An 11,882-nucleotide genomic window follows, 5' to 3' on the forward strand; every position below is an offset into this window, starting at 1 on the left:
TTGCAGTCAGCAAAGTTGGCTTTGTCCTACCTACAAACTCCAAACTATAGGAAGGATTTAAGGTTTATATGGTGAATATTTCCTGTACTCATGTGCTGAACTTCTCAGGCAGGTGACAGAGGTTCTGGGAGTGAAAAACAGAGGCAATTATTGGTTTGGAATAGTCTAAAGTGCTGTTGATGGAGATTAATTAGAGCAATTAGTGTCATTTCTCTCTGGGGTTTTGCACCGTATAAGGATGGTGGAGAACAGCACCCTGACCTGCCCAGCTGGAACTGTCCCTCTGCTTGCAGCGCGCCCTGCAGCCCTTCAGCATCATGAGAAGCAAACGGGATGTTTGTAATCCCCAGAAGTCATCCGTTTGATGAAGGCTAATCGCATTTGCATTCCTCCCCCTCTCTCCCCCCCCCGGCTCTGTTTCAATTCCACACCGGCTGCTGGAGGGCAGCGGAGCAGCCCAGCACCTGGCCGTGCAGCCGGGCAGCGCTTTCCATCCCTCTTCCCTCACCAGGTAGCACCGCCGCGATGCACGGCGACGTGCGCACACATGCACACCCACAAGCTGCTTATTCTCGTGTCAATTGACTCCCTGTAAGTGCTGCCTAGCTACCGGCACGGCGGAGCCATCTCCTCTCCTCCCGCAGCCTCTGCCTGCTGCCACCAGCAGCCCCTAATCCCCCCAGAGCTGAGGAGCAGAGCGGCAACGCCAAGGTCCGACCGGCTTCGTTCCTGCTGACTTGGGTAAGCGAAACCTTATTATCTTCATAACCATTCCCAGGCTGATCCGTGCAGCAGAGCAGGCGGTGTGTGTGGCTGGCTGACCTGGCTGTGTGTTTTGAATGAATGGTGGCTCGGAATAGGAGGGAGGATCCCAAAGGACCTAAGAGAACCGGGCTGTTTGTTGGTCCGATGCCCCGCAGCGTTCGTGTGTGATCCTGAGCAGTTCATAGAAAGCTGCCGCTTGGCATTTTCACTTCACAACCACCGTAAGAACCCGAAACGTTCCTATTGATAGATGTCGTCTTGCAAGTGGGTCGCCGAGGAGTTACCGCAACTGCTTTTGAGTCGGTGGGGAGGTTTTGATGTGGATTTGCCTTTAATGGCGAGCTGTGTTTTCACTTTCTCAGTCTATTGTCCCCGAACACAGAGGCCTGGCAGCTAATTCATTCACACGCAGACTGCCTGGTGTATATTATAACAAACCCTTTGGCTCTGCGCTCTCCTCCCTTTTATATATATACACACATATATATATCGCTTTAAACTTTCTAATTCCAAAGGCAGAATCATGAGAGAGCCACATATCTTCCCCCTCCGCATGTAACTTTGTCACAAGACTATTAATCATGCCTTACAACCATTTCGTTAGTGCAGTGCATCCATTCAGGAGCCCAATGCTTGTCTGAGGAAGGATTTGTTACCGTGAGATATGGAGCCGAACACATTTCTACAGGAGATATTTAAGCAAGGTCATAATAACACTCGTTACATTCCAAGCAGCGACGTTGTCATTGCTGGATCAGACAGAGAATGGCAGCAGTTGTGTTTATTGACTGAGCCTGTGCTAGAGCCCAAAGGTTGGCAGTGATGTTAGAACTGCTGCTCTCAATGTGCACTTATCAGACCAGAGTCCTGCACGTGGTTTAGATGTTTATGCTGGGAGAAAGGAACCAAATGAAAGCAGTGTTATGGCCTTCTTATTCATCTCAGCAGGTCCTTTTGTACGTTAGTTTAAATGAACGCTTCCATTTCGTTGTGCAATCTTAACACCCTGCTGTTAAAGGTAGGTGGGAACGTGGGCAAAACCAGACCCGTCTGTGGGTCGGGAGCTGAAAGCAGCACCAAGTCCTGGTGTGTGCAGGGTGTGCTCCGTCCCATTCCCTCTGCACATCCCACTGCTGGTGGATATCCTCCCACAGGGCAGGGGTTGTGCTCAAGGAGGGGCATGGATGGGTCTGATGCACAACAGGAGGGCAGGCAGCCCCCAAGCACAAAGGCTGCTGGCCCAACTGTTGCTGTGATGCCTTAACCAGACTGAGAAAGATGGGAAAAGACAGGGAAAATCCTGCATCCCAAAGTGCAGAAACACGGCCAGGATGCACAAAGCCTCGCGCCAATGGGTCCTGTGAGCAGCAAAGGTAACAGTACTGAAAAGAAGGTGATCTAGTGCCAGGAAGGGGGAAGGTGGGCAAGTATTTATCGCCTGAGTACGTATGCAGCTTTACATCTTGGGCTATTCAAACATTGGATTCTTTTGCTCTCAAAATAGCACCACTTACTTACTCCCCTTTCTCTCAGCAAGGCAGCGAGGCAGGAAATGACTTGTTCACATTGCTAGAGCAAAACTGAGAAAGCAGGAAATCAAATACACGTGTATGAAGACAGAGAGATTCATCCAGCCCTCCCTGCAGACAGCAGCACAACCAAATGCTGCTTGCGTGGAGAGACAGAAGGAGAAACTATAAGACCAACAGATGATTCACGGGAGACTGAAGAAAACACTCTGCTGTCTTCCTTCTAGAAGGAAAATCCATTCTAAGTCAGAAACACCTTCAGTCTGAAGCTGGACATCTTTGCTCGGAGTCCCTTCAGTGTGAAGTTCCAGTTCTGGGTGGGTGGGATGGATGGGTGACTGCAAAGTGGGAACTCCATTGCTGAGGCTTAGAGGAGGGTTCTGCTGATGGGTCATCATTTTTATGGAGAACTTTTGGGTTTTGCTGGTTCCAGACGTAATGTTACAGAAATATTCGTTGTTCTGAGAGTTACTCACCTGTCAGAATACAAGTAAATAAAGGTCAATGCGCAGCGGCCTTTGGTGATTTCACAGACCAGAGCCTTCAGCTCTATAATGTTAGACCTGATCTTATTAAGAGTGCTCAGACACTTGTATAACATTTCATCCCCCCCAGGCCCCCTATAAGCTCTCTTAATTCTCCCACCACTCCGGTGAGCTCACACAGCATCTCCTCTGTGTGACAGCAACGCTTAGAGAAGGGAGCTGGGATACGGCCAAGGGCAGACAGCCCTCAGTGCATCCAAACAGAGCACACCTCCTGTGACATCCCATAGCCAAACCCCAATGATGGGTGTCCAGCCACCACCCGAGGGCTGGGGATGCTCTCACCCCACACCCTGCTCTCCTCTGACTGCCAGCACCAGTCACAGCACACAGTGGGGAGCAGGTAGCTGGAAGGTCATGACTCAATTAACAGCAATTAGACAACAGCGGAGTAATCTGCCCACAGCTTATCGACAAAATGTTTCCCAGCAGTTCCCTCTCCTGCAGTCACAGGCTCTTTTTAACTATTTCTTAAGTAATCAATTAGATCAGCGCTGATGCTTCTGAGTTGCTCGTTGCACCTAACTTTAACCCATTAAGCCACGGGTGCCTTCGTTAAAATTAGCAGCCATACTCATTAGTGGGATTTTTAGCACAGTAGGAACATTTGTGATGGGCAACATGCACCAGAGGAGGGCACTGACTGGGTGCAATGCCCAGCTGACCCAGTGTTATGCTGCATCAGCAGCTGGAGCTGGACATAGCAAGCAGGGCACCAACAGCTGGTAAGTAGCAAAAGCAGCATCAAATTCCACATACTTCAAAGGTGTTGAAAGGTCTTGTATGGGAGATTGGTAATCACAGCCTGAACCTCTGATTAATCAGCTGAGGCAAGTATGGGGTCAGCTGTGGGAGCACAGGTGAGAGTGATGGAGCTGTGCTCCCGGGAGGGGTGGAGCTCGACTCCATCCCCTCTGAGACCTCATTTAAGGGCTGACTCCCACTGGAGCAGTATCTCTTGGAGATTGCTCACCAGGGAGGACTGCCCCAGCTGCTTCAGCCAAGGCACCACCATTGGTGAGTTTTTCCTTTGCTTATTCACTTATACCTTCTGTACATTTTGTTTCCATCTGTACATTAAAAACCAATACAGGTCTGAACCCAGGTGAGTGCTGTGCATGGCACCCTGAGCCAGCCTTGCTTGCTGTGCCAGCCCCCACCGCAGCCCTCAGCTCTCTGCCCCTCTCCCTCACAGCGTTCCCTGCTTCCACTCTGGAGGAGATGGGTCGCAAGGAAGAGGATGACAGCAGCTCCTGGAAGAAACAGACGAGCAATATCAGAAAGACATTCATTTTCATGGAGGCACTGGGATCGTAAGTACCCCCCTTCCCCCTCAAAGGTGCAGCAGCCCAAGCCCTGCACTGCCCTCCAGTCACAGCCTGGCTGAGGCTTTGCTCTTTCCCTTGTGAATGCACCAATGTGCTGCTACTGCAAGGTCAAGCAAGGTCAAGGGATGGCTCTGAGAGGTTTAATAACGCCTTGTATTTATCTCATAAACCCTGAGTCACTTGAAGGATGAAATGAGAGCGTGGCTGCTCGAGTTGTACGATATTTCCCTGGGAGTTAACAGCTTAATTTGTCTATTGGTGTGAATGAGACAAGAAAGCATTTCCAAGGTGGTGGAGGAGGAATTGAATCGCCTCCAGCAGGAAATTCTGCCATGCCCAGGTTTTCCATGACTGTAGAACCCACAGCAAGGCTTCCAAACATAACTATGCCAGAGCTCAGCTGGGTTTTAAGTTATCACGTTCCTGGTCAGCCTCAGAAATAGCTTTCCTTATAGGATGAAGGCAGGAAGAAAGGCTTGGTTTCTCCTCGCCAACTTGTTGATTCATCATTTTTTTAATAAGGGGCATAATTATTATAAACTGTTTGGGACAGATTTATAGAACAGATGCCCCATCATCTGATTTGTAGGTTGTTCATTTCCTACTATTGCATTAATAGGATCGTTTAGTATTAGAGTTTAGGGGTTTTTTTTTGCCACACGCTCTGCTTCAGCTGGCCAAGGAAAGCAAATGGATCCCAGCACCAACTTCACCACCAAACCCATCTGTGCAGCGCCCTGTGTTCTCTGTTTAGGAGATCATAGGAGCTACAGCTATTCTGCCCTTGGTTTGTTACAATAGCATCCCACCAGCACACTTCCACCATGCTCACCTTCCTCTCTTTACCCACCACTTCCTTGCAGGGTTGTAGACTCAGCAGCTCGTCCCATTTAACCGCCATGAATTAATCTGTTGCTCATTTGATGAGGATTATTGAGGACTGACCTGGCAGAGCATGCACTGTCACTGTCCCAAGACACGTGTTCTGCTGCCTAAGTAAAACCTCTAACAGGATTGCAGGCTTAGGACATGTTGCAGATACCCACTTCTGGCCTGAACCCTCATCAGGATCATACCAAGCACTGCAGGCATCCTGAAGGACATCGCTTAATTCCATTGCAATTCTTTGTCCACTCCATGATAAACGATGCAAACATAAACTTTTCTCTATAGGGAACACTTGGGGGGTTTCTTTAGTGCAAAATCTTGCATTGTTTTTCCTAACTCTGGAGTTGCTGATGTACCTTCAGCTTTGCAACCAGCATCCGCTTGGTGTTTAAACCATTCCCAGGTTGTTTTCTTTCCCTGCTTTTCCTATCCCTATCTGCCAGTCTCCCCCCATTCACATTTATCTTTGCAGAGGTGCATTTTCCGAAGTTTTCTTGGTGAAACAAAGAAGCACTGGGAAGCTCTTTGCTCTGAAGTGCATCAAGAAGTCCCCGCTCACAAGGGACAGCAGCTTGGAGAACGAGATAGCAGTGCTGAAAAAGTGAGTTCATACACACAGGTTGTGATGTAAAGAACTAACGCCCTTTTCCCAAGGTCTCCGGAGTGAAACCAATGCAAATAAATAGTTCTTTCTGATCAATATGTAAATGAGTATGCTAATGGAGTCACTTCTCTCACCCACTGTTGGGTTTGTAGCCCCAGCACAGCCCCAGGTGTGGGAATGCAGCGGGTTGTGCAGGCACAGAACCAGCTATCACCGGTATTGAAAGCAATATGACTGTTGGGTTTTCAGCTGGTAAAACCGTTTCATCTTTGTCGGGTTCGTTTCTGACCCAGGTTTGTCTTTGCAGAATAAAGCATGAAAACATTGTGACTCTGGAAGATATTTATGAGAGCACAACCCACTTCTACCTGGTGATGCAGCTGTAAGTACAGCAGGGCTACAGCGCACTGCAGCTCAGCGCAGCCACACCAGAAGCCAAAGATTTGCTAGTAATGCTTCTTGGTGCGACTCAGGAGAGCCTGCTGGATGCTGAGCTGCTGCTTGAGAGCAGCTCTGCTGCAGGAGGAGCTGTGAAGGGCCTGAAAGCTCATGGCTTGTGTGGACGAGAGCACACGACCGCCTGCCTGATTTGCCACCTTTTCTTCTGCAATAGGGTGTCAGGTGGAGAGCTGTTCGACAGGATCTTGGAACGAGGGGTCTACACTGAGAAAGATGCCAGCGTGGTGATCCACCAGGTGCTGACAGCAGTGAAATACCTCCATGAAAATGGGATCGTCCACCGTGACCTGAAGGTGCAGTCCGTCCCTCAGCCGCACGCTTCCCGAGCTCCATCATCCCGTAGCTCTCTTTTTTCCACCATGAATTTCAACCTCTGGCTCTCTGTATTCACAGCCTGAAAACCTTCTTTATCTCACTCCCGAGGAGAACTCCAAAATCATGATCACAGATTTTGGCTTGTCCAAGATGGAGCAGAATGGCATCATGTCTACCGCCTGCGGCACGCCGGGATACGTCGGTGAGCCAACTGCTATGGTGGGCTGCCAGGAAAAGGGTTGTGTGCCCTTACAGCATGAAAGGGAAAAAATACACAGTCATCTTAATAACAGCACACCAGTCATAGAGGCACTGCGGGACCCCGCAAAGAGTGGATTACAGATGGGTTTAGGGATATTGTTTCATGTCAACCAAACTGCATTGCCTCCATCCAGCTTGGCAGAGTCTCCGGGTGCAGGAAGAAGTGCTCAGTGGGTCTTTCTATTCAACAGCGTGGATACAAAAGGCAGACAGCAATTCAGCTGGTATATAAGGCTGTTGCTGGCTCCTGTGCTGAACTCTCAGAAGCCAACTGTACAAGGATCTTCTCCTTTTCCCACAGTTTACCATTCCTTGCAATTTACATTTCTTTTTGCTTTCCTGCAGCTCCTGAAGTCCTCGCTCAGAAACCATACAGCAAAGCCGTGGACTGCTGGTCCATCGGAGTCATCACCTACATCCTGTGAGTAGCAGCAGGCAGCAGCCCTCCCCTTCTCCATGTTTCCCAGCTCGTGCACTGCCTCATGCACCTCTGCAGCATGAAAGTGTGACAGGAGGCAGTGCTGGCCCCCTCCTTCCTCATGACAGCACCTCAGTGTACTCCTCCTTCACACAGATCCTCCAGCCCATAGCAATGAAGGGGGTGGTGGGAATCAAGAACTGAAGCGGCGATGAAAGGAATCACATTTTCTCTATTATGTGCCTTATCCTTTGCTTTGTTTTTCTCCAGTAGCCTGCGACTATCATTCAGTCTTCCTCTGCACGTTTTGTTTCATTTCCTCCCACATCATGCAGCTCAATTCCAGCTGTTGCTTTGTCCTTTTGCTGCTCGGTTTTTAACTCTTTTCTGCAGCTTTCCCCATGTGCTTAGGGACAGATGGATCCTTTTAGGGACAGAGCCTCCTGTTACTCACTCCCTCATGTTGCACACACGTGCCCGGCCCTAACAAGTCATACCAAGCTCATGTGGATGCACAGCTGAAGGACTCATGCCCCTCTGCTCTGTTCCAGGCTGTGTGGGTACCCCCCTTTCTACGAAGAGACCGAGTCCAAGCTGTTTGAAAAGATCAAGGAAGGCTACTATGAGTTTGAGTCTCCCTTCTGGGATGACATCTCCGATTCAGGTAGAGTTCAGCAGCACATCACCTTCACTTTGGCTGTGAACAGACATGGGGACAGCCCACAGCAGAGCAGAGCGGCGATGCCAAAGCTGAGCTGTGTGGGCAGAGAGGGGAAAAAGGAGAAGAAAATAGGAGGCTGCTCTTTAGAGCTGCTTCTAAAGCTGCTCAGTTCCAACTTTTGCATGATTGCTATCAGCAGGGGAGACATTCAGTTCACATTCACCCCATCTCAGCTGAAATGAGGTACATGTGCAGGTGACATCTTTCCATCAGGAGCATTGCACCACGCACATCTCCCTCCACTGCTGTAATGAAGCGGTACAAACCCCTCTTTCCCACTCTGGCCTTTGTGATGGTTTATCTACGAGTGTTTGACCTCTGCTATTAGAATCGCATCCTGGAAATGGGGAGAAAATAACCTTTCCTCTTTGCTTCTCGTCCCTTTCCAAACAGCCAAGGATTTCATCAGGCACTTACTGGAGAAGAACCCGGACACGAGGTTTTCCTGTGAAGAAGCCCTACGGCACCCATGGTGAGAGGTGTCCCCCAACCTGGCAGTGCCATCAGCACACAGAACATAGAAAACAATGCATAATTAAAGATGCAATTGGCTTAATATTTGTCTCCTTAAACAGAGGCAAAGAAGAAATCCCATTCTGGGCTTTTCCGAGCTTTGAAGTGTGTGTTTGTGTTACATTTTGTTGCTGTTTTTCCTTTGGGTTTAATTATTGCTGATTGAATGTACAAAGCAGTTAGTTGCCTCCAGAATGTGGAATGACTTACAAATGCCATCTGCCTACGAGCCCATTTTCTTCTCTCCCCATCTGCAGGATTAATGGAAATACAGCCCTTCACCGTGACATATACCCATCTGTCAGTGCTCAGATCCAGAAAAACTTTGCAAAGAGCAAATGGAGGGTAAGTTGTTTGCCATTGGGAGCCCAGAGCCATTTCAATAGCAAACGCTACTTGCTGCCATCTAGCAACAAGCAAGGTTCCATCACGGCTAAGCACCCAAAATCCCCCTAAAGTTGCTTGAAAATGGTATGCAGCTACTCTTTATGGTATGCATGGACCAGTGTTCTCTACTGCAACCCACACTGGTCTGTCAACCATGGACATTACACTATAGTGCCATCGCAGAAGCCCTTGCCAACAAAACAAGGGCTGGGGAAAAGGGCTGGAAACCAGCACATCTTTTTTGTGAGCTTAATCCAGCTTCTCCTCCTTTCAGCCCTGGTACTTTAATCTATAGCAAAAGAGCTTTTCTAAGCATTAAGATGGAGAGAGGAATAGCGTAGGAACCACTTGAATCAGAGTGTTTTAAATACATTCAGAATTCATCTTGAGTCTCCGTTTCACACTGTGGGGTAATTTACAGCTGTTCCCCCCCAGTTTCCTTATCTAGTAAGAGTTGTAATCTTCAAAAGCATCATCAGTTTGTAGCCTGTGATATCCACAGTGTTTACACCAGGAATGAGCACTTTCAGCACGTTGTGCAAACATTCCAGCAGCACCAAACAGCTCAGCATTACCACCCTGCTGCTGCTGCTTCATATGGACAACGTCCATCTGGCACTGCTGGGTGCTTACTGTGGGCTTTTTCCTCTTCCTCCCCAGCAAGCCTTCAATGCTGCAGCCGTGGTGCACCACATGAGGAAGCTGCACATGAATGGCCACGCTGCAGCTGGCAGCACCCACCCAGTTATACAAGGCTCCGAGGCACCCAGACCCAGCACACCCAACGCCATGCAGCCAGCAATGCCCAGCAAGGATGAGGACATATCACTGCCCCACGTCCCCTGTCCGGTCCCTCCTGCTCTGCTGGAGCAAGGCACAGGAATGAGAGAGGACAAGCTGCAAAACCTCCCAGTGAATGGATTGCCAGACAACCAGAGCCCACCAGCCAGATCGTGTGGCTGCAGCCCAGTGTGCACAGGGCATGAGAGAGCCAAGGCATCCTTCTGCTCTGAGACGGTGCTCCTTAAAAAGCCTGCAAAATCCCAGTAGGTATCCACATCATCAGCCATAACTTCAAAGTGTATGGGGCTAAACCTGCTTGGAAGTTGCTGCCTGGCACATAAGTTGCCAGCTCCAGGTGGAGCAGAGAGGAAGGAGGATAATGACAGAAGCAAACATTGCACCAGTGCCCAGCTGAGTGTTTTTCAGTGCTTGTATGAGCAGCAGGTGAGGCACAGTGCCCAGGCTGCACAGCAAGGCTTGCACTGAGCTGAGGTGGTGGGGGGGTTTGGTTGCCATTGCCATCAGATGATCTACGGTTAGAGCTGCTGATGCCAATTACTCAGCAGCTGCTGGCGGAGTGAACCCTGCCTTTACTGCAGTGTTGACTTTTGCTCCAGCTCTACTTTGCTTTCAGCAGCTGACACTTTATATTCACAAACACAACTTCCATTCACCTGCAGAACGATCCTAAATACTGCTGTTTATCTTTTTTTCTCTCTCTCTCTCTTTAAATCTCTCTCTTCCAATTCTTCCATTTCCATCCAGCCATTTCAAATCAGAAGTTCTCGTTCCAATGAAGACAGGTAAGCACTCCTCCCACTGTGGCACTGGGCAAACTGGAGTTTGTTTGATCATGTGATGAGGAAGGCAGCCAGCGGGATCCCCCATTGCCAGCGGTAAGTGCGCGCCATCCCACCACCAGCTGCTTGCAATTAAACTCATTACAGCTTGCAAATGGGAAAGGCACAACTAGCAAAGTGACTGTACGGAAACAAATTGATTTTGCAGGTATTTTGTAACAGAAAAAGCCCTAATTAAACCATCTCTCGAGGAAGAAGTCATCCTTTGACTTCCATGTGGGCCAGCCCACTGGCTCTAAAATCAATTGGTTTCAAAGGCAATTATTGCCTAAACAACCCATCCCTGGCACAGATTTGATCCAGCTGGGTCAGTTCCAGTTGCTTTGTTATCAGGGAGCATGGCATGCCAATGATGGTTTTGTAGGTGAGCAAGAAATAGCAGAGAAGTAAGAAAATGAAAGTTTCCTCCCATATGGTCATAGCTCAGATTAATTCTGAAGTTAACATTTGAGACACGTTGTGTGTTAAGCAGTAGGAAATGCTGCCATTAGATTCTGGCTGAGATGTTCCATAAAGGTGAGCATGTGCCAGCATAAAACTACACCAAGTGAGCTGCGTCCTATCATCTTTTATGACCTTCTCTACTGCTGAGATCACACGAACAGAAGTGTAACATACAAAGGATCAATAGATGAGACAAATGCAAGTCAGATCTACTACAGACTCCAAACAGGTCCATTCCAGTGATCAGCCATGTAACAGCCCTTTATAAATGCAGCATACAAAAGGATCTAAGCTGCTCCTAACCCCCTGTGCTTCTGCCACCTATTAACAGAGCACATTGTGAAGGCAGCAGTCTAGTGAAACCACGTTCAATTCCCAATTGAAATTCTCACTCTTGCAGAAACAGAAGGGCTGTTTTACTCTTTTCTGCACTTCAAAGCCAGACATCAACAGTGCAAGCAAGAAGAAAGGATGTTGTGTCCCGCTATGGGCTGACGGGCAGCAGCGTCACGGCGAGCAGCGATGCAGTGATGAGCAGCACAGTAATGCTGGGAATCCATCAGCGCAGTGACCTCGGCGTGCTTCTGGATCGTTAATGCTGGAAGAAGGCACTTAAGCAAGGGAAAGTCTGAGGCTGCTGCAAGCATATTCAGTGTACATTATCCATACAACATTGCTCAACGCTGTAAGCTTTTGTTTTCTGTATACGGTTAAGTTGTCCGATGCATAACAAGTGCACTGCACAGCATAAATCCTATAAACCAAAGCCATGCAGAGTTTTATTCAGTGGCAGCTCAGTTTATTTTTACAACCTGCATCCTTCCCATTCCTTGGATTTCGGTTCCTCCCAGGCTTCAGCTCTTTGCAGCTCGGTGACAAGCAGCTGCCCAGGCTGCGTGGTTCTCACTTCAGCTACAAAAGGAGACAACCTGCTAGCAACCTCCGTATGTCTGATAATAACCACAGCGAGGTCTAAAATCCCTGCTTCCGAGTCTGTAATTGCACAATAAATACTTGCTTAATAAAGCTGACTTTTGTTTTGTAAAGTGCCTGTTGGTTATT

At 48.7% G+C, this 11,882-nt stretch overlaps 1 protein-coding gene across 2 annotated transcripts; it reads left to right on the forward strand.

Moving 5' to 3' along the window:
• Positions 1–225: 225 nt before the first annotated feature.
• On the forward strand, positions 226–11,869 carry CAMK1G (calcium/calmodulin dependent protein kinase IG). 2 transcript variants are annotated; one of them, XM_072356093.1, is made up of 13 exons: positions 226–741; positions 4,035–4,152; positions 5,528–5,656; positions 5,967–6,041; positions 6,273–6,411; positions 6,512–6,635; positions 7,040–7,115; positions 7,664–7,776; positions 8,227–8,305; positions 8,604–8,691; positions 9,394–9,779; positions 10,282–10,412; positions 11,221–11,869. In XM_072356093.1, the coding sequence occupies exons 2-12, from the start codon at positions 4,061–4,063 to the stop codon at positions 10,373–10,375; spliced, it is 1,395 nt and encodes a 464-aa protein (XP_072212194.1). In that variant the 5' UTR covers positions 226–741; positions 4,035–4,060; the 3' UTR covers positions 10,376–10,412; positions 11,221–11,869. The 2 variants fall into 2 exon arrangements, with proteins under 2 accessions (XP_072212194.1, XP_072212193.1); XM_072356092.1 differs by lacking the exon at positions 226–741 and adding an exon at positions 2,925–3,856.
• Positions 11,870–11,882: the final 13 nt, after the last annotated feature.

The sequence above is a fragment of the Excalfactoria chinensis genome, chromosome 23 (genome assembly GCF_039878825.1).
Source record: "Excalfactoria chinensis isolate bCotChi1 chromosome 23, bCotChi1.hap2, whole genome shotgun sequence".
NCBI lineage: Eukaryota > Metazoa > Chordata > Aves > Galliformes > Phasianidae > Excalfactoria > Excalfactoria chinensis.

What these genes read in the sequence shown, in the direction of transcription:
- CAMK1G (XM_072356092.1), top strand. Translation starts at nt 3,676, where the DNA reads ATGGGGTCAGCTGTGGGAGCACAGGTGAGAGTGATGGAGCTGTGCTCC. An exon ending in CAGCCAAGGCACCACCATTG is followed by an intron (nt 3,857 to 4,034) that starts GTGAGTTTTTCC and finishes TCTCCCTCACAG; the next exon opens with CGTTCCCTGCTTCCACTCTG. An exon ending in GGAGTCATCACCTACATCCT is followed by an intron (nt 7,116 to 7,663) that starts GTGAGTAGCAGC and finishes GCTCTGTTCCAG; the next exon opens with GCTGTGTGGGTACCCCCCTT.